Genomic DNA, 22,456 nt, shown 5'->3' with positions numbered 1-22,456 from the left:
AAATGATAGCCATTCAATTAGTGGTCATTCACCAATGTTAAACCTTTCCTTTAGGATATAATAATACTGATTGGGAGAATTGCATGTGTTGCATGACCATGCTACATTAATAAGTATGGCTCCTTCATAATACTAATTATCATACTTGATTCAGTGGCGTAAATCGATGCGAAGTGTTCTACCTCTTTGAATTTCTCTTGATTTTCAAATATTTACAGGTTTTCTTTTCTTTCACCTGTCCTGACAAAAAGTAAATCCACCAAGTTTTACCCTTGATTCTCCTCCTTTGAGCTACATGTGTGTACAAATTATACAAATAACCTGGTACTTTATCTTTGCCAAACATACATTATACATCGTATGCTCCAAATAAGTTGGTGTTGCAATTACCATTCTTCTAAGTTATGAGATGAATTTTAAAGGCCCGGAATTTCATCTATCTGAGGGCAAGGCCATTTTCATTTTGCAAAGGGCACTTCTAGTGGAAAACCTTTAAGTCTATGGGAAACTTCTAAAAGGGCACCAAGGCATTTTTAAAAGAGCATAATTCTATTGACCCCTTGCACGCGCCTCACACGTGGCGACTGATGCCACTCTCCCCATGTTGGTGGTCAATAGGTTTACGTGAAAACGCCGCATCGCCTAAAACGCGCACTTCTCTGAATAACACACATTGACATTGACCACCAAAATGGTGCATCCAAGATTGTTCTGAATAACACCTGTGACATTGACCACCAAAATGGTGCATCCAAGATTATTCTGATGATGACGTCAGGTGAATTTGGTCAATTGGAAAAAAAACTTTAAAACTACGGGAAACTATAAAGGGCCACCAAACCCACGACCTGGGCAACAGAGGCTGTTTGTATTATGTATGTAATTGTGATGTAAAATGTATCCCCTTTGTGATGATAGTTTGGTTTGCCTGTGCATCTGTTTGCAGATCCTGTAGATAACTATGTACAACCTCCCCTGACGCAAATCCCAGCCTTGTCTCCGTCCTCCACCCCAGGTTGGTCTTGCTCTGTGTCTATGTGGGTGTCTGTCACCCCTTGTGCCCGAGATTTGATTTCTTCCTCTTTTTTTTCTTTTTTAATACCACCATTAGGTGCATTAGGTTAATTTTCTGTTAATCAAAGCATTATAAATATTTAAATAACAAAAAGTAGCAAGAGTTTTGGCAACATAAAGTTGCCACTCTAAAATCTGGTTTGGGTTTGCTGGGGGGCAAGAATTGACACAAAAATAATGACAGATTGTCAAATTGTATTATAAAATATTGGTGTGGTGATTTGTAGCTTCAGAATTTCTAAATATTCAGTTTAAAATAAAACTGGCAACATTTTAGTTGAAAAGGAAATTATAAAAAGTTAAACAAATTCCATTAAATATCTTTCGAAGCTGTATTTTTCCCCCAAAAATGTAGAATCACAAGCACAAGAAACACATTGGCTCAAACAGATTTGATTACATTTACCTATTTAGTGTTGGATGTTTCCCAGTTAAATGTTTTTGGTCCCATTTTCTTACAGTGGAGCATGAACCGGTCCTAACTGTCAAACCATCGGGGGAGCCAGATATCACTAGAATTGTCATCGGTGCTACTAGTTCAGCTGGTATGTAATCACCAATCAGATTAATGGCTGATTAATTATACTCTTTGAGAAAGACTCTGTTAGAATCAAAACGTGAGGCATTGAGTTGACAAATGCTTTTTTTGCATTCAAATCAAATGTGATTTTGGTTGGTAAACAGCTGATGGCAACATTAAATGACTTCTTCTTGGGGGTCAGAATTATCTAATTAATTCTAAGTACTAATTTTAAGGAAATGGAATTCGCTGTTGCAAACTGCTTGCACGTACCGACCCAAAGATTTGTTGGTAAAAGTTAAAACAATGGTCAATGGCCTGACGTTTCAACCCTAGAAGAGTCTTTCTTAAAAGATTTAAGTGACAACACAATACACATGATCAGTTGAGCTTGGTAACTGATTTGTTGGAAGGAGCGTAAAAGAAGCAGGTTATGACAAAGTCTTCTTTCCCATTACTAAGTGTTCATTTTTAAAGCCACTCTTTTAGCTCGGTAACCAATTTGTTGGTAGGAATTCTTCCTACTTTAGTCTGATTTAGGATTGTTTTTTGGGGGCCTTGGATGAATCAGAAAAATTGCGATTAAACAGCTTGAATAAATGTCTGTAAAAGCCTACTTAATGTGCACATAATAGGTCAGCCCTTGTACTTGATGTAATTGTTCTACTTTTTCCCCCAATGACCGAATAATAATAACACCGTATTTGTAAAGCGCACTTTATCTGTGTGACATTCGAAGGCGCTGGTCAAGAACAAGAAGAAAATTTCACTCGATATCTTTATAGGCCAATCTGAAGAGATGGGTTTTGAGAGAATGTTGGGTTTTGAATGTCATGCCTAAAAGAAGCAGTGTGTAACAGTAGTGTGTAACAAAGTCATCTCATTTTTACACCTATTAGAACCACCTACTGATGAAACCCCAGGCCTACCGCTATCTAACAACAGCACCATCATCGCTGTTATCGTCATAGTCCTCCTACTACTGCTCATCCTGGTCGGCATCTGTTTGTACTTTTACCGTCGCAAGTACCTCAAACTCAAGCACAGTGTGCCTGCGGTCTTCTTCGACAGCAATGGCAACGGGAGCATCGTGAATAACTCACGGGCGGTGACCATGCCGAGTCGGAGGATGAACCCAACGTACCAGATTGCCCATCCCGATGACGAACCGCAATATCACGTTATCGATAACATGCAGGACAGTGATGACGGTAAGAAGGTCACAATCTTAAAGACCTACTTGGGCGAAAACAGCAACAAGTGATCTTTGCTATAATTAGTTTCAAATGCAATAACAGGGATGTGATTTCTCTGTTTTTAATTGAAAATACCTTTTTTGTTTACCCCCATCCCCCAATAAAAGATAATGAAAAAAAAAAAATAATAATAATAATAATAATAATAATAACATTAATTAAATCATATGGAACACCTCAGATTGCAAGATAAATGTATGTGAGCAGGCTTTCATGCTTATAGTTCAGGTTGGGCTCATGGTTCAGACCTGTATGCTTCGCTTTTGAAAGGGCAAGGGAACCAAGCCATTTTCTCCTTGGCTAATTTCTATTGGAGCATTTGAAGGGCACCAAGGCAATGACAATGTGCTTGGAGGCAATCGCCTTCATTGCCTCCGCAAAGTAGCAGGCCTGAAAGCAAAAACAAAAAAGTTATCAATATGACCGCATAAACCCAAACAAGCCTTCAAAGATTTTAACTTTGGTGTCTTAACAAATTCACTTTAAAAGCAGAAAGCGCCCGAATCTACGCCGAGCCGGAGACCATGGGTTCCACCCTCAAGAAGGGAAGCAAGTGTGACACTCTAGCCCACTACGCCGAGACAGACCTGGTGAACATCCAGGGGGTGTCTGGGAACACCATATACGGGGTACCGAGCCAGGCCATGGAGAAATTGAACAATAACCGCTCTCCTGTTCCGGAGTTTCCCAGGGAGAAACTGAAATTTTTGGAGCTGTTGGGTGAAGGAATGTTTGGTGAGGTAGGTTATTCAGCATAGAATGGAGGCACACACTTTTGAAACAAGTTGAACAGCGCCCAATTTCATAGCTCTGCTTAATGGCCGATTTTGTGCTTACTGCGCGATTTCCATTTCATAGAGCTGCCAACCATAATCACACAATCATTATTTCAAAACATCATTTGGCGTATGTTTTTTAATTGACCAGGTACATCTTTGCGAAGCTGAGGATGTCCATGACTACATCCGTAACGGTTTCCCCTTCCAGAACAAAAACAAAGGAGAAAAGACGTTAGTTGCGGTCAAGATGCTGAGAAAAGATGCCAACAAGAATGCCAGGTAAGTTGCTTAATGATTTTTTTCTCTAACCCATGGATTCCTTTAAATGTTTGAATTGCATCAATATTAACACCATAAGAACCTTGGCCTAGTTTTGTAGAGCTGCTTATGCACAAAAAGAAGCTAAGCAACAAACAAATTTTGGGTACCAAAATAAGATTACCGGCCAAAATACCTTTTTGACTTGTATCTTGCTAAATTGCACCATGAAGCAGAAATTTTGCAAGCCATATTCTCTACTTGAACAGCTGTATGACATTGAACCCTGGGCCCAATTTCATACAGCTGCTTTAAGCACAAAAAGTAGCTAAGTCTTACAAAATTACGCTTGCCAGAATAAGGTTACCAGCGAACTACCATGTCACAAGCACAATTTGTGACTGGTATCTTGCTTATTTCTGCTTAGCAGAACAATTTTAAGCAATATTTTCTGCTTAAGCAGCTCTATGAAATTGGCCAACGGTTAGCTTTTAATTAAATCATAAAACACGATCTGCTTGAAGACAAGGGCAGTAATTGTGTGTGTAGTATGTTTCTTAGTGTTATTCTGCCAAAAACCGTTAATTGTCTGATGTTTCAACCCTAGCAGAGTCTTTTCTCTCTCTGTGTTATTCTATGAGGACTTGTTTACTGTCTTTGGATTTTCTGCCCTGAGGGCAAACCTGCACCTGATCCATCCCACCATGCAGCTCCCATGACCCTGGTAGCCTATCCCACTCATGTTCCTAATCCCAGCACTTGACGCTGGGTCTCCAGCCAGGGGGCCAGACTCCAACAGCTCACCCCTAGATGCTTTGGTTTTTACTTGCATCCATTGGGTTTTACTTAAAGAAACATTACAGAATTGGTTTTGTTAACAAAACATTTGCTGGCAGTGTAAGCACTTTATGTAATCCACCATATACATAAAACGACAAACCTGTAGAAGTTCGAGATCGATCGGCCATCCGGGTCAAGAGGAAGTTTTGCATGACATTGATGCAAACAAAAAAATGAATAAAACGCTCACTGAGCGATACACTCCAAATGCAAAAATTAGATTATTTATTTCTCATCAGATTTGACATTTCAGACAGAAATATTTCAAGGGATGTTTTCTACTATCATCATCATTAGACCGTGTTAGTTTGATGTAAATCTGTGATCTTCACGATTTTGTTCCTGACCAATTCTGTAACGTTCCTTTAAAGGCACTGGACACTATTGGTAATTACTCAAAATCATTCGTAAGCATACAAATTTGCTTGATCACAAGCAATGGTGAGCTGTTGATAGTATACAACATTGTGAGAAATGGCTCCCTCTGAAGTAAATAGTTTTTGAGAAAGAAGTAATATCTCACTAAAATATTTGACTCTGAGAATCACATCAGGCCACAAGCCTTTCTCAGGTCACTGAAAGCACACATATTTGCGCAACAAGGATGCTTTTTCTTTTATTATTCTCTTGCAACTTCGATGACAAGTAGAGCCCAAATTTTCACAGGTGTGTTATTTTATGCTTATGTTGGGAAACAATAAGTGAGAATACTGGTCTTTGACAATTACCAAACAAGGCCAGTGCCTTTAGCTGCCCTCGGTGTATACAACAAGCACCTCAAGTGACCTCCCTTGCTAATATCCCCCGTCTCGTGTAACTAATCTCACCCCATGACACTGGGTTACAGCCAGGGGGCTAGACTGGCTTTCATATCCCTGGATGTCTAGATGCTGTACATGGACCGCAAGCCCAAGACCCTTCAGTCTAATACCTCCAAGAGCTGAAGTCCTTACTGTCTTACCACTAACCCCTATTAACCCTGTCTACCTGCCCCCCTTGGCCATGGCTCTCTCCTCATGAGCTCTCACCAGCCTATCCAGGGTTGTCCATAGTTTTTGAAGTAACAGGTGAAAAAATATAAGTAGCTGGTTTTGTCAAAAGGACTGAGGAAGAGCGCTTGCACCTTAAGGTAACAAAAATATACCAGGCGGCAAATGACCGGGTAGTTGGCGCTTCTTGACAACACTGGCCTATCACTTGGCTGTGGCCTGGATGGTTTTTATAACAACAGTACATGATATTTCCCTCAGCCAGCCCCCAACTGATCTTGTGTCCAGTTGTGTTGTAACTGAGCCAATCACTAGATCACATTAACAGGGAAGATATAGTTTGGTTATAACTCTTAAAATTAGTGGCAAAAAAAACAACATTTGTTTAGAAGTGCACAGCAGCTTTCGGTAGTAAAAGCATTTTGAGAAAAAGTTCACATTAAGATGTAAAAAGATATCAGTTTGTATGCCCCAAAAGTTGAATCTGAGAAGCGTTATTGTCAGTAACGTTTCTCAGTTTTTGTAGTCCTGTTACATGTAGGAATTATTCTTCCTGCATGGACTTTTCAGCGATATCTCTGAAGTGTAATTTATCTAGACTTTTACAGGAATAAAATCCAAAGGTAGACTTTGCCTTTAATTAAGGCTTGCCTGCCGGATGGGCGCAGGTAAGCATCCATGTACCTTTTATTAGCAGTCAGACTCTTCAACCCTTTCCACCAGACCCTTCTTGACCCTGTCTGCTGGTATCAACTTCTCTTGTTACCAATCCCCCAGTCACCTAGACTTGACTCAAGTCCCCAATCCCGTGCCATCCCCAGGAAACTACTGTCTTGTGATGCTCTGCTTTCCAAAACCTGTTCTGCATGCAGGACAGGGACTTGACGATATCGCAGTCGCCTGGTATGTAAATGTATTCAAGTCCCATTGTCGGGACCACATTTTGACGGCGAGTGCGCACTGTACGGTGTATGCTACGTGTTGTTTTATAATAAGTTTGGGTATATGCTTAGGGACCTCTCACACGAGAATGGGACTTGAATCAAGTCTACCAGTCACCTGGCAATGGGTGTCACCCCTAGGGGACATAATTCACCAGCCCACCCCTAGCCTTGCAAAGCCTTCATGCAAAAACCATAGAGCAAGCTTGCTGTATCAAGTTGCTATGTTGTTTTGATGGATGACCGCCATATGGTTAGGGAAAAGCCACGGAGGTTTCAAAACACTCCATGGAGGCCAATTATGGAGCTTTGTGTTGTTGCAACATTGCACTTGTTTTCTCAAGTGAGGACCTATCAAATCAAATCAAATCAAATCAAATCAAATCAAATCAAATCAAATCAAATCAATCAACATGTATAACCATACAAACACAATATACAAATAAAAACAATAGGACTTATACAACCTATATTCTACAACTCAATGTTTCAAGTGAAGTTATTTCGGTAATTTTTAACTAAAGTACCAATATTTATTGTGCAATACTGCATTTGTTTTTCTTGTTTGAGGACCTACTTTGTTTTAAGTGAAGATTTTTTTTCCGGTAATTGTTAAGGAAACTTCATGGAGACTGAATTATGAATGCAAATGTTACTGTAGAAAGCTTACAGTATTAACATAACTTTCATAAAGGAATTTTGGAAATTATATGCCATTTCAATTCTAGAAAATGCATACATTACAGTCACAATCACGGGTACAGGTTTTTGGGGAACATTTTATTTTTATGAACAACAGTTTGTCGAATACAAGATCTGCAAAGACTTACTCAATACTTATCTTATGTTCATTTGGTGTCTTGTAACAAAAATTGAACCCATGATTGTAGCTGCGCACCATACACACATTAATCGATAACTCCCGATGGCGATCCACAGCCACATACTGTACTGCCACACCAAATGAAATTCCCTCAGCTTGTCAAGACCTTGTCAGTGAAATCTCAGCGGAGCTTTTAAAAGACCTCGCTGGAGCGCGAGAGTGTCCGGCCATCCTCTGAACGTATCAGGTTTAAATGGCAGAGATGTGTGACAAAGCTTGTCAGTGAGTTATTAATGCTACAGCATAGCGATGACTCAACACGACTAATTGAGAAATTGAGGCGGATCGGGGAACGACGGAATTCAACATGGGTTCAAATAAATAAATTGAAGTAATCAAAACAAGAAGTAATCAGTGCAGCATCCGGAGGGGGTCAAACAGGGCAACAAAACTTTTAGAATGGGTTTGAGTGCTTGACCTGTTTTACACAATGAATACTCAAACGATTACTGAGAGATTCTTGGTTTTTTTGTAGTTTTATCAAAAACTTTTTTTGAAAGAAACTGTTACAGCATGTACAGGGCCCAATTTCATGGCTCTGCTTACCGTAAGCACAGAATCGGTGCTTGCGGAAGCAGGGAATTCTGTGCTTACGGCAAGTGTATTTCACGGGTTAGCGGCGAATTTGGGCTTCTGCGCGTGCGTACTCCTTGTTACTAGGCATTCTACGCTTACCAGGCTAGCGCAGAAATTTGGCGCGTGCACGTAAGCGGGGAATCGTGATCGTAAGCGCAGAATTCGGTGGTAAGCAGAGCCATGAAATTGGGCCCAATTAGAAGCAAGTTGTTCCCATGAGCCATTGTTCAAATGAGGTGTCGTTAAATTTCGAATCAAGTTACAAACTCAAATTTAGGTACTCAGTGTTTGGACCAAAAACTCAGGCTGGTTCTACAATGTGGAAATTTCTTTTCATAAGGTGGTTACGTTTTGTTGGAGATATCACCAAAAAACTAGAGCGAATAGGTCCTTGCCAGAAGATAAATCCCTAATAGGAATACACAATCTGAGAAATGGTACTGACAGTAACGCTTCTCAGATTCAAATTTTTGGGCAAAACTTATATCATTTTACATAACCACATTACTTTGGAGTGAAATGTTTCTCAAAATGCTTTGTACTATTGAAAACTGCTGTCGGCTTCTTACCAAAGGTTTCTTTTGCCATTAATTTTAACAGCGATTACCAAACGTATATTTTGTATACCTTCCCTTTAAAAGCTAAGGTTGTGTCTTGGTTGCTTGTGAAAATCGATCCTTTAGTGTACCGAATTGTTTCCACCACTCTACTCGCCATTCAATTTCAGAAGGATGAAATATGAGAAAAAAATTATATATAATTTAAGTTCCAAAATTAAAAAGCCTTCATGATTGATGTGCAGCGATGTATCTCACACGTCCATTAATCTTGACTCTCCAAAAACTCTTAGCAGAGCTCTTTAATTACGTGTCTAGCTCGGTCGTGGAATGTATCAGCTAGACTATGATGTGGCAATGCCGGCCATTAATCATTTTTTGCGCGATATATTATCACGCACAGACACTATGGCTCTGTTTATGGAACAGCAAATCACTTCGGTATTTTTGAAGGAAAATATTAAACCTCAAAACACAAGTGGCAGATAACCTTCTTCAGGCATTTGTTTTTATATAATGGTAGAAGCATCCGGTAGATGTTAAGTCATTCATTTGTGGTACATATCTTGATGTAATATTGCTTAAGAAATTTCTGCTAAGCAGAAATGAGCAGGATACTAGTCACAAAATGTACTTGGGACACAGCAGTTTGGCTGGTAACATTATTCTGGTACGAACGTTTTTTGTGCTTAGCAGCTCTATGAAACTGGGCCGAGTGCAGTCCAAATCTAAAACCAGATGCCCAAGAAAAAGTTTGTTTGAAAACAATTTTGATGGTATTTGTTTTGATATTTTTCATAGAACGGACTTCATGAAGGAGATGAAGATTATGTCACAGCTTCGAGATCCCAACATCGTCCGCCTCTTAGCTGCCTGTACGGAGGATGAGCCGCTGTGCATGGTGGTAGAATACATGGAAAGTGGTGACCTCAATCAGTACTTATTTGAATCCGAGGCTCAGTGGGCCGTGGCCCCAACTGGAGCTACAAATGTCAGAGTTGTCACGTAAGTTCAGGCATTAAGCTCCTTTCAAACTTCCTGCAAATGCTAATGTGAAGCAAATTTTGACATCACAAATTTGCAACGAACAAAAATATGCAACAGTTGATCTGTACTTAACTCCTGCGAAACATTCGCAGCGAAAACAGCCATGTGACGTCAAAATTCCCTTCGTATCCGCAGGAAGTATGAATTGGGCTTAAATTTCATAAAGCCATTTATAGAGCTGCCAACCTCCCTGGTTCTGCAGAAAGTCTGTTCCCTGAAAGTATAACAATCTTACCATCTTCTGATGAACACTTTTTGGAATCTCCCTGATTATGGAAGCGTTCTTGTATTGTTGAATCTAATTCTAAATGTCTCCCTGATTGTTGTACAAAATCTCCCTTATTGCAAGATGCAACTGTTGGCAGCTTTACGTTGAGCACAACTGAATTTTGGGGTATATATAAAGCGTACATGTACATGTTTGTCTCAGATTAAAGGGAAGGTACACGTTTTGTAATTACTCAAAACAAATATTAACTTAAAAACTGACTTGGTAACGAGCATTGGAGAGCTGTTGATAGTATAAAACATTGTGAGAAACTGCTCCCTTTGAAGTAGCATAGATTTTGAGAAAGAGGTCATTTCTGACTAATATAATAAAAGACTTCTAGCTAGAAGTCTTTTATTCCTATCTGAAAGCACACAAATTCGTCCAACAAGGCTGTTTTTTCTCTCATCATTTTCTCTAGCAACTTCGATGACCAATTTAGCTCAAATTTTCACAGGCTTGTTATTTTATGCTTATTTTGGGATACACCAAGTGAGAAGACTGGTCTTTGACAATTACCAAACGTGTACCTTCCCTTTAAACTATGTTTAGATGATACAATTTTAATAAGTCATTGTGTGGCCAGATTGTTTCGGTCCTTTAGGGACTGCTCGCCAGGGCAACTGTGAAAAATGCAGTGGTGATGTAGGCTGCTATTTGGAGGGCAGCTCCACACTAGGCTGGACCTACATGTGTACAATCAAGCCCATCCGGGCCCAATTTTATAGAACTGTTTAAGCAGAAAATTTTGCTAAACACTTTCAAGCTTAGCAGAATAGAACGAGATACCAGTCACAAACATTCCATGTGACATGGTATTTTGACTGGTAACCTTTGACTTTTAAGCATAATGTAGCTACTTTTTGTGCTTAAGCAGCTCTATGAAATTAGGCCCAAAACTGTTCAATAAGCACTAAGCTGAATTTTGGGGTAAAAAAAGAAAAATCTACAACCATGGTGGCCAAAAATGACTTATATTTGAAACAATTATTTTGCAGACTTGGAGCTCTGATCTACATGGCAACGCAGATAGCCTCCGGCATGAAATTCCTCTCCTCACTAAACTTTGTCCATCGCGACCTGGCCACGCGCAACTGCCTCGTGGGCCGTGCCTTCACAATACGCATCGCCGACTTCGGGATGAGCAGGAACCTGTACTCTGGAAACTACTACAGGATAGAGGGAAGAGCCGTGCTACCAATCCGATGGATGGCGTGGGAGAGTATACTCATGGTAAATAAATAAAACTTTTGAAACATTTTTTTCCCTGAAATCTTAAGTCACCGTCGTTTTTATCGACCCCTTTACAGGCCTGTATGCTTTGTTTTTGAAAGGGCGCGGGCACTAATGCTTCTCAGATTCAAATTTGGGGGGATAAAAAGTTATATACATTACCTAACCACATTCCTTCAATTTTCAAAGCGAAATGTTCCTTTAAATGCTTTATACTAGCGACAGCTGCTGTACTTCTAACCACGTATGTTTGTACTGCCAACTTTAAGAGTGATTACCAAACATTTACCTTCCTTTCAAAGGCAGTGGACACTATTGGTAATTACTCAAAATAATTATCAGCAAAAAACCTCACTTTGTAATGAGTAATGGGGAGAGGTTGATAGTACAAAACATTGTGAGGAACAGCTCCCTCTGAAGTGAAGTGGTTTTCGAGAAAGAAGTAAATTTCCACGAATTTGATTTTGAGACCTCAAGTTTAGAATTTGAGGTCTCGAAATCAAGCATCTGAAAGCCCACAGCTTGGTGTGACAAGGATGTTTTTTTCTTTCATAGTTATCTCGCAACTCCGATGACCAATTGAGCTCAAATTTTCACAGGTTTGTTATTTTGTGCGTATGTTGAGATACACCAAGTGAGAAGACTGGTCTTTGACGTTTACCAATAGTGTCAACTGCCTTTAAAAACAATCTTTAAAATATTTTGATTATAAAATCTCACCAAATGATTGTGATTCACAGGGTAAGTTCACCAACAAGACAGACATGTGGGCCTTTGGGGTCACCCTGTGGGAGATAATGACACTGTGTAAGGAGCAGCCGTACTACCAGCTCAGAGATGAGCAAGTGATTGAGAACAGCGGCAAATTTTTTGAGAAGAACGGCAGCCCAACGATGCTCGCAAAGCCTTCACATTGTCCCAAGGTGAGAAACAGTTCGGATTTAATATGAGTTTTCCCAGCCAATTTCTGCTAACAAATATTTTGTTTTATTAACATTCTGTTCAGCAAGGTTCGTCATTTAACTCTTTCATGCCCCAATCGGTCGCTCCCGGTTTAAATCCCTTAAGAAAAATAGTTGTAAAATGAAAAATAAAGATCGCACAACCAAACAGTTTTCAGAATGGGTTGGTTGCCATTTGGCAAAAAGGACTACAACAATTAATGTGTTCATATGGTAAATTTATTACTAGAATAAATGGTGCATAACGGATTAAAACAGTCAAAAACTCTAGCAGCCAATTTTCAATGCACCTCTTACCCACTTACTTACTGACACACTGTTCCATTAATCATTGAAGGATATTTACGATGTCATGCTGCGATGCTGGCGACGGGAACCATCCGACAGACCTTCCTTCCAGTACATCTTCACATTGCTGCAGGCCAAGAATCTCGGCTACGAGCCACCGGTACCCGTCTAGATACCAGAGCCGCAAGTACTACACATAGAAGTCTCGCATTCTCAACGGTAACCAAAGCCTCTCGTTCTAGAGCAGCCTGGTTAAAAAGTGATCTATGCCTTTATTTTGAAAACCCTGTTGTCGGCTATAAATAGCTCCTCTCAGCAGTGTTGGAATGGGTATTATAAACCTTCTACTCTTGGTGATATTTTCCGATGAGTTCATCGTCCGTTTGAAACTGTTTAACTGCAGGGGACATGTAGGGTGGCACAGCTGTGCACTGACCTAATCGTGTACTGCTTCTATGCATTCACTTCTTGATATCGTATTGCAGGTTTGCATGGTTTATCTATCATCCAAAACCACACTGGATGATATTGAATGGTCAGACAGTAGGAGGGTCAACTGTGTAGATGCATTCACTTCATGATATCATATTGCAGAATGGCATAGTTTGTCTATCATTCAAAACCACAATGGATTGTAATTGGTCAGACAGTAGGAGGGTTAAGTGTTGCAGAGCTTATTGAACCTACTGAACGCTGTCAGCTATGAAGATTGGAAAACAGAAAAAGGGAAGTTGCTTTATTTATGAGCAATGTGGAAAGAAAAACTTAAGCTATTGGCCGCCCATGGCATTGCCCATAGTGGTCACTTTAGTTTACAGAGATGGGAACTTTGCATTGATGACCTGTGTGTGATTGAACATTTTAGTAGTTTTAAGCTATCCATTGATACCATTGATCCTTAAGGTTCCAAATCATGTCCAGGAGATTTTCTGACTTTGTACTGTGGGCTCAAATAACCATTGCTTATCATTGGAACTGGAATACTGATGATGTCACAAAACCAGACATTACAGAGATGTGTAACCATCGTGTGGAGGGTTTTGTAGGGTCTATCACCTGCAGACAAGACGCCCTTTGCAAAATTTGAAAAATGGCCTTGCCCTCTCAACGATTTAATTCCAGGCCTGTACGTCCAGTACTTGGTACGTTGAATTATTCCAGCACAAGTGAGTGTTAGATTGTATATGCGTGTGTGTGTGTGTGTTTTTTTTGTACTGACCTGTAAAATAATACTGTAAAACATTTTGTAAAAACAAGAAGCATAATATTAAAAAAAGTACTATATCAATTCTAAGAACAATGATCATTCTTAAGCAGTTCTACTTTACTGATGATTTTGAGGAAGTTTTCCTGTTTTTTATTCAGTTCTATGTTATTTTTTAATTATCCCTGCATTGTGCTTGTAATTTTTTGTTAAGCTGTTTTATTGGGAGTAAGATTATAGCGTTTTAAGCCAAAGTTATTGTTTTTGTTTTTTGATTTTGTTCATAATTATGTTATGCCATGTAGAAGGAAAAATTGCAAATTGCAAATTATATCTTTAAATAAAATTTAAAAGGTTTTCGGGGAGACTATGAAATACTTCATGTTCACAGAAAGATATTATGTAAAAAATGATTGAGATTTGGTAATTTTGAAAATTGAATTTTTGTATTGCAAAACTATCTGTATATAAAGCAATGTAATTGTTGGTGGTATATTCTTGGATAACAAAATATAGTTGAAGTGGTATCATACTTTAACAAGAAGAAGTAGGTGGAGGGATTTTTCGTAAAGATATTAAAACACTATCAAAGGTCCCTTGAAATTTCAGAACATAGGGTTTAAAGGCACTAGACACCACACCACTTTCTCCAAATTCACCTGACTTTGGTAGCTTGTGATTCTGATAGAAGAAGAAAAATTTTAAAACCTAAAAGGCAGTGGACACTATTGGTAATAATTCAAAATAATTTTTAGCATAAAAACTTACTTGGTAACGGGCAGTGGAGAGCTGTTGATAGTATAAAACATTGTGGGAAACGGCTCCTTCTGAAGTAACATATTATTGGGGAAAGAGGAAATGTCTCACTAAAATAATAAAAGACTTCAGGCCTGAAGCCTTTAATTATGCATTTGACCCAAAGGGTCTTTTTTTCTGTCATCTATCTCTTGCAACTTTAATAACTAATTTTCACAGTTTAAAAAAATTTTGTATACATATGTTGGAATACACCAAGTGAGGATACTGGTCTTTGACAATTACCAATAGGTGTCCAGTGCCTTTAATTAGGAGTTTAGATTTTCCACCCAAATTCTACTTTTTCAATTTTAGTGTTTTGCCAAAGCCAGTCAAATGTAATGATGTTTACAGTTAAAAGTGTGAGTCTTATAATGCACATAATTTTTCACCCCAAATATTGGGTTGGAACTATAATGATATTTTATAACAAATTTTATAAGAAAAATCAATTATGATTAGGTCAACATTTCCATGAAATGTTTTCGCCACCAAGAAAAGATAATCAAAAATTGCTGTTTGTCATTTTTCATTTTAAAAATTTATATTGTACCTAAAAATGCCATTGAACATATCTTCCTGGGTTTTATTCCTCCCCGACTTTTGTTTTGTAAAAAAAAAAAAATACTTGGTGATGAGTGTTAAATTAATATGCCCATTCCGCAATATTCTATTTACTTTATGCTTCACCTATTAGTACTTATGAATTTGTTCATTGGTTCATTTTTAAAACTGAATACCAGGGCCTAATTTCATGGCTCTGCTTAGCGCCGAATTCTGTGCTGACGATCACCATTCTCGGTTTACATGCAAGCGCCGAATTTCTGCACTAGCTGTGTAAGCGTAGAATGCCTAGTAACATGGAGTATGCACATGACAAGTCAAAATTCCCCACTAAGCAGAGCAATGATTGTAAACAACAGAAATGTCTTGAACCAAGGCTAATGGTCTTTGAACAGTTCTGTAGAATGTACATGTAATTGATTTCTTTTCGATGAATTTTTTATCCCACCCATAGTATAGAACATTCATTTTGTCCTGTAACTTTGTTTTTTTCCCCCTGGAAAGGTCATTGGTGTATGCAAATAACCTTAAACTGCAGCAAGGATGCCTCATGATTATCTGTACCCTGCAATGGTACCTGAAAATGAAGAAATTGTTCAATGTTTGTTAATTTTCAGGGTTAAACTTGGATGGTTTTGGATGGTATCCAAAAAGGATTACCAATAAATTCCGTGAAGTACTGTCAAAAAGCAACTTTTTTTTATTTTGAGAACTTTGCAGACGAGGCACACAAATACTTTTGGAGTTAGGTGGGTTATTTCATGACTTTTTTTGAAAAATGTTTTGGTTGACAATAATGCATGCATTGATGAGATACGTCATTGTGCAAAGTGTAACCATATAGCGTTGTAATGGTAAAAATAGTCTGACCCCTTTGTTGGTTAATAAAAATCAATATTTAATCATTACTGAAGATAGGGAACAACACGTCAAGGGCTGATCAGTTTTGTCCAAATTAAAACACAAATTTGCAAAGCAGGGAGATATATGTAACTAAGTTTTGTGGAAACGGGGCCCAATTTGATAAAAACAAATTACTTAAAAACGTTTTGCGAAGCAAACAATAGACAGGATACCAGTGACAGATGGTAAAAAAGACTTGGTGTTTTGGCTGGTAACCATATTCTGGTAAGCATAATTTTGTTGTGCTTACACATGTAGCTACTTTTGTTCTTAAGCAGATCTATGACATTAGGCCCAGGGTACTTGCTGGATGCACTTTTTGCAGTATTATACGCTAAGAAACTACGTGAAGTTAGTCCTAAATGAGTTACTGTTATGTGTATACTTCAATGTTGTTTTTAATTAAATTTCCTATTTGTATTATTAAGCTAAAACCAAAATGCCTGTACTATTGTATTATCAATTGCTAAGCGTCAACAGCTGGTCTGTATTCGGCTTTTAATTTGTATTCTTTTTAATTTTATGAGATGAGAAAGATGATATTATGTTATTATTTTAGTTACAGCTTCGGAAGTAGTGTAACAGATTTCCGCGTGAAATGTTCATACTGTGATTTTCAAAAGTTTCAGGGTAAAATTCCATCAGTCAATTGTTTGTGGACAGCTTCACAAATGGACTCTGACTTCAAGAGATAAATAAAGGATAAATTTGTAAAAAATTATGACCAGAGCATACTAGCTGAAACATTGAGAATAAGCTACAAGGGCCCAATTTCATAAAGCCTGTAAGCATACAAACCTGCTAAGCACAGAAATATCATGCTTAGCAGAAACAGGTTACCATGCAATATTCCCCAATGTTTACCTGGTTGTGACTGATGCCTCATTCAACTTTTGCTCTGTAAAGAAATTTGCTAAGCGTTATTTTCTGCTTTAAAACAGTAATGAAATTGGGCCTAGATCATTTTACTTTAAAGATTCTTTTACATGCTGATATCTGCTTAGCAGATATTTGTCAAGTGATACTTTCCGCTTAAGAAATTGGGCCTCTCCAGAATCTTAAGGACTTACATTAAGTGTCATGTTTGCTGAAAATACTTAAAATTGTAGTTGTTTTGATCCCTTAGTTGAGAAAATGTTTTGAGTTAAGCAAATGTTATGTTTAAAAAGGTGCTTAAACGTTTTTGTTCTCATAAGCATGGACGGTTCCCACCAATAAACTTGCTCAGTCAGAGATCAGTAACAATTTGTCAAGTTGTAAAATGTTTTTCATTTTGTAAATGTTAACTTAATAACTATCACCCTTGAACTTTTTTTCCTCAGCTATTTTGGAGTCTAGGCAGAGTCCGAGCCTGCAAAGACAGGCAAATCACAAAGCCAGAGTCGGAGGACCAGACTGATTCCTTTTCACTTCTTACCCAAGACCATGACCCAGAGTTCAAAGATTTAATACCGAAAAAACTTATAAGTAGTTTTTCCTGAAAGAGAGAACGGAAAACTGGATGATTGCAGTCAGTTTCAAGTAAGATTGAAAAAAAAAACATGTTCAGTTCATTTTTGTTTGTTCTTATGAGTTTTCCAAGGAAAATAAAGAGGTTTCACATGTTCATTAACAAGTATTTCTACTTTGAGAAACAATAACCATGGAGGAGACTTTTCTCCAAAAAATATATTAAGTCGTCCTTTTTGATCTACCTTTCTTGTGCTGAGGTTACTGTGCCCCAAAAGCTCCTTGGAATATATAACTTGAGGGGTTACATCCATTGCAGAAGGAAGTTCCTAAATCTCCATATCATGTTATTGTTTTACCGTTGCCCACCAATTTTGCCAGGAGAAAGTATGAAGTGAAGAATAGGATTCAAACTGCCTCGAGCTGTCGGGCAATCTCAGTGGTCTAGTTGGTAAGACACTGCTCTAGAATTGCAAAGGTCGTGGGTTAGAATCCCACCCAAGTAATATGTCTGTGATTTTGTTCACTGACCTCGGGGAAAGTACTGTGTGTAAGGGTAAAACCAACATTGAAAATTAACTACAGGTTTTCAGTTTGTTACTTTGTTTAATAGCTGGTGTAATGTGATGTTTATTTTGTCGTGCATGTAGTAGTGTGATGGACCCAGACTTGTCTTCATTTTTTAGTGCGGTTGAAAGACGGAGAAGTATCTAACTGGTAAGTATTTAATGCATTGCATGCTTACAGATAAGGTCAAGTTTGCGCAAGGACTATCAGTGACCATAGTTTGACCAACGCCCATTTCCCAGTTGGGAGCGACTGGAAGCGCTTAGGAGTCGAAAGATTGACTGTGGCAGTCATTCAGAACCACTTGGGAGCGCCATGGTTTTGGGCCATGATCTAATGTCATGAGCAAAGCCAATGTAATTGTTATGTTTAGTTTGCTTGTCTGAAACCAAAATTTATTTGGATCGACCTTGAGTCACTCCTAATCTACATGTATTTGGTTCAGCGGTGTTTGAAACGGGTGTTAGTTTGCCTAAACTCTGTCTACTCGATAATAGTAGGACTACTCTAGTCGACTATTTGGAACCAGCCAACTGGGCATGGTCAAACCGCTGGTTATAAAAATCTGTTTCACAGCACAGTGCAGAGTGGACCAGTTTGTTTTAACAAAGTAATGACATACACTTCGGATGGGATTAATCCAATCTCGAGTTAGACATTTCCACCTTTTGATGACCTGTGGAGATATAGATTGCAAGGAGCTTTTGGTTAACAATTTCTTGATGTCCGAAGACAATAACAGCTACTTTTTCACCTGGCAGACATACAAATGTTCAAATTCAAATGTCCAAAACTTCTTTCAGTTCTGTTTGTTGTTCCACACTGTACGAATAGTTTTAACAGGCATGATATTTGGTACTTAGAGAAAAAGTTGAAATGTCTTTAACAGCTGTTGTTTTATTCAAAAGCAAATATGGTCTTTGATTAACTGTCCTAGGGGTCGTTCAGACACAGCGCTAAAGTCGGTTTTAAGCCAGTTTTAACTCATTTAGTTAACTTTGTGTGTCTGAACGCCCTTAAAACTTAAAACGGTCGGCGAGGGTGGTTTAATGCTAAACCACTTCGGGACGACTGTAGTTAATGAGATACCGTTTCTAAAAGCTCATTGAAATCTACAACTCCTAGGGTTACTAAAATGTGGAGCTACCGTCATTTCAACATACCTTCCAAATTTGGGTCATTCTCCTTGTTTCGGACCATTTTGTCTGCATTAACTTTCACTGATAATGCTTTGTGTGTTTATCCTGGATTATCCGACTTGAGTTGTTGCCTTATTGATGTCCATAACATACATATGACACTAGACAACACTGATGAAACAAATAAAAATACTAAAAACAGAAGTCAAGTTCCAAGTTTATTTGAGACTGGCATTGTTAAGGACACGCTAAATTTACAAATTGTCATTCATAATGGCATATTATACCATATAAAAAAAATCCTATTATAATACCATTCACACTCATTGTCCAAACTTTATTGCACATACTTCTATTATTACCATTTCCTTTGTAAAATCTGGAATCATACTGCGTCCAAACTAACTCTAAACCAGTAAACATTGCATAATCAGTCAATATTTGGCTAACCCACTTAATATTTAGTCAAACCAATCAACATTTAGCCAAACCAATCAAGATTTGGCTGAACCAGTCAACATTTAGCCAAACCAATAAAGATTTGGCTGAACCAGTCAACATTTGACCACACCATTCAACAGTTGGCTAAACCAGTCAATATTTGGCTAAACCAGTCAAGGAGGACTTGGGAGTGTTATGTTCAATGCTTTCTGGACTTGTTCCCAACACCAATGTATCTTTCAACACTGCAAACAACCATATATAGACACAAATGACAAACAGGTAACAGACTTTTTCCATGCATATACATAAGAAAGTTATAAGGACGACATCCAATTTCTTTATCCTCAATCTCAATTTCGATTCTGAGTACGATTTGAAGAAAACAAAGATAGTTGCATTAAGTAGATCTACTGTCTTTGATAAAGTTACAGTACTGACATTTAACAAGATTTAAGAACAAGGCCAAACCATCCGCTTTTATCTGAAGTCATGGGACGGACTATTATTGTGATCATACAGTCTGGAAGGCATAATTCCAAATTCTGGTGTTGCCTGTACACGACGATATGTCAGTTTCGCGAGTTAGATTTGATTGATGTCCGTGACAATGCCTCGCTCTTTAATCACTCAATTAGTAATCCTCATACTAACACCGGTGTTTCTTTGTCACATGGTAATGGGCAAGCTTCCGTAAAACAAACTCCAGATTAGCAAAGACTGGTACCCTTGTACCACAAATATTGGATGGGTGTTGACTGCCTCTTACATAACTATGTACAGGCTCGTCCCAAAAAATGTGAAAAAAGTAAAGTCTGTCCCGAGCCAATATGGCTCATCAGGCCAGTGTTTATATCCAGTTTCTCAGGTATTAAACGACTGACAATATTTCCATTCCCCTGGACAGGATGCCAGTCCATCAAAGGTTACTTCCCAGCTCACGCCAGTACCCATTTATACTCCTGGGTGAAGAGAAGCACTTATGCTAAAGTGCCTTGCTCAAGGACACAAGTGGCTTGACTGGCCAGGCCAGGCTTTGAACACCCATTCTGTAACTTAAAGAACTCGAGTCCACCGCCCTAGACCCTTTGACCCGCAACCATGACATTCCTAAAATGTGACAAAACAACACTGGATATAGTCAGAGGAATTCAAAAATTGAGCATTCAACTGAGAGACGACAAAGCACACTCAGAAATTATAATCAAACTCGCGTATGGCTTAAGTACAATAATATTCTCTTCGGCTGTACATTAATATCATACCTCATAAATATACTACAAATAAAAAAAAGCATAATCAGTCGTAATATAAAATGGCATTCCTCTTTGTACAATTTGTAATCAGCAAAAGCTATATATAAAAAAAAGAATAACTCAATATAATTCACACACAATGTACTTAAATGTATCTACATGTATACATGTTTGTATCGAAATATGTATTATCATCAGGGCCCAATTTCATAAAGCTGTTAAGCAGAAAATACTGCTTGACAGGCAACAGCCACAACAAGGTAAATTTGATGTGGTGGCATGTTTCTGCTAAGCAATACTGTTCTGTGCTTAGCAAGTGGTGGGCGATTTACATGCATAGAATTGTCATGGGGACTTTTGGGACGCTAGGTGGCAGCAGACTTGCCAGATAAATCCATTGTTCTTGATTATGTGTGCATGCTCAGAGCAATGTAAGCAACGGGAATCTACTTTTTAAGTCTGCTGTTCCAAAGTCTCTCATTGTAACTTTACCTTGCATACAATTCACAGTTTACCTTTAACACTTCAGAAATACTATCAATTTGTAAGTTAATGAATACAACCACATAAAAGGTCATAAAATGTGTACCTGGTTACAGTCAACAACTGCTGCTCTAAGTGCAACCGTTTCCTATTATACCACAAGAAACGAGCAGTAATGTTTAAGTGTTGAATACAGTCTTAAAGGCACAGTTGTGTACCTCGTGAGAAAAGTATTCCTGAGTCATCAACATCTAGGCAGCATATGTAATGTCAAATTTAACATTGGAAATTAATCGTGGGCCGTTTTCAAAACCACTGCTTGGGCTTAGGGGCTTCAGCTTTGGATCCGTCAGCCTGCTTAAATCCAGGGGCAAAATTCATAGAGCTGCTTTTGAAGCACAAAAAACAGCTAAGCGCAAAGCAATTTTGCTTATCAGAAAGGGGTTACCAGCCAAAGTACCACATTATGTACATAGGTTGTGGCTCAGCAGTATTTTGCGCTTAAGCAGCTCTATGAAATTAGACCCAGGTAAAGAAAAGCAGGTGTTTTTTCAATAATTGACAAGAGCACTAGCCAAAGCCGAAGATGTGGTTTCGAAAATGGCCAATAGATTATCAGTTGAAAGACTTTTCTTTGACAGTGTAAATCTAATCATATATTTATTAACTTAAGGGTCTGTTCCAGAGCCACTTTTACCTGTAAGCAAAGAGCCTGATGCATGTTTTTTTCACAAAGGCCCCTGATACATGGTTTCGCAAAGACCCAGATACACAGTCATTCAAGTTGTGTAATACGGATAAGTTTTAATGTATAAGCACCGTGTTTTACTAAAATCTATCAAAACATGCATTAACATGGGAATGGTTTAAGATTTGGGGTACAGGAGTGGGTGAAGGCAATTTGCAGACGTACATGTATAGTGTATTTCAGAGAACTAGAGTCAATGGTAATACTACTGCTACTTTCTGCGCTAACACCGATTAAAATGTTGATTTCTTTACACTTGACCGAGAAAAAAATGTTCCAGTTGCATGTTTTAAGACTACCCCAGGGTTTTACCGCTTACTCCTACTCCGGAGCAGTGGTGGCTATTCCACAGGGTATTCCCACTTGCCAGGGTAGATCAGGAGTAAAGCGATCCAAGTGTGAAAGGGCTGCCCGTTATTCCCTGGGGTCACTCCCT

The 22,456-nt window shown here is 38.5% G+C and overlaps 1 protein-coding gene across 11 annotated transcripts in view; it reads left to right on the top strand.

Moving 5' to 3' along the window:
- LOC117303040 (discoidin domain-containing receptor 2-like) overlaps positions 1–13,067 on the top strand; it is a 58,568-nt gene extending 45,501 nt beyond the window's left edge. For 7 of the 11 annotated variants that reach the window (XM_033787088.1, XM_033787087.1, XM_033787081.1 and 4 more), the window contains 9 exons: positions 947–1,015; positions 1,536–1,619; positions 2,494–2,805; positions 3,340–3,590; positions 3,778–3,908; positions 9,475–9,678; positions 10,987–11,221; positions 11,962–12,144; positions 12,521–13,067. In XM_033787088.1, the coding sequence (XP_033642979.1) occupies positions 947–1,015; positions 1,536–1,619; positions 2,494–2,805; positions 3,340–3,590; positions 3,778–3,908; positions 9,475–9,678; positions 10,987–11,221; positions 11,962–12,144; positions 12,521–12,643 (1,592 nt within the window). In that variant the 3' untranslated portion in view covers positions 12,644–13,067. The remainder of the gene's footprint in view (positions 1–946; positions 1,016–1,535; positions 1,620–2,493; positions 2,806–3,339; positions 3,591–3,777; positions 3,909–9,474; positions 9,679–10,986; positions 11,222–11,961; positions 12,145–12,520) is intronic. The other 4 variants (XM_033787086.1, XM_033787092.1, XM_033787091.1 and 1 more) reach the window with 2 other exon arrangements.
- The last annotated feature ends 9,389 nt before the right edge of the window (positions 13,068–22,456 follow it).

Source organism: Asterias rubens, chromosome 19 (genome assembly GCF_902459465.1).
Source record: "Asterias rubens chromosome 19, eAstRub1.3, whole genome shotgun sequence".
In the NCBI taxonomy this organism is placed as follows: Eukaryota; Metazoa; Echinodermata; class Asteroidea; order Forcipulatida; family Asteriidae; genus Asterias; species Asterias rubens.
Note: the sequence above shows the minus strand (reverse complement) of the source record. Positions and strands in the feature narration are given on the sequence as shown.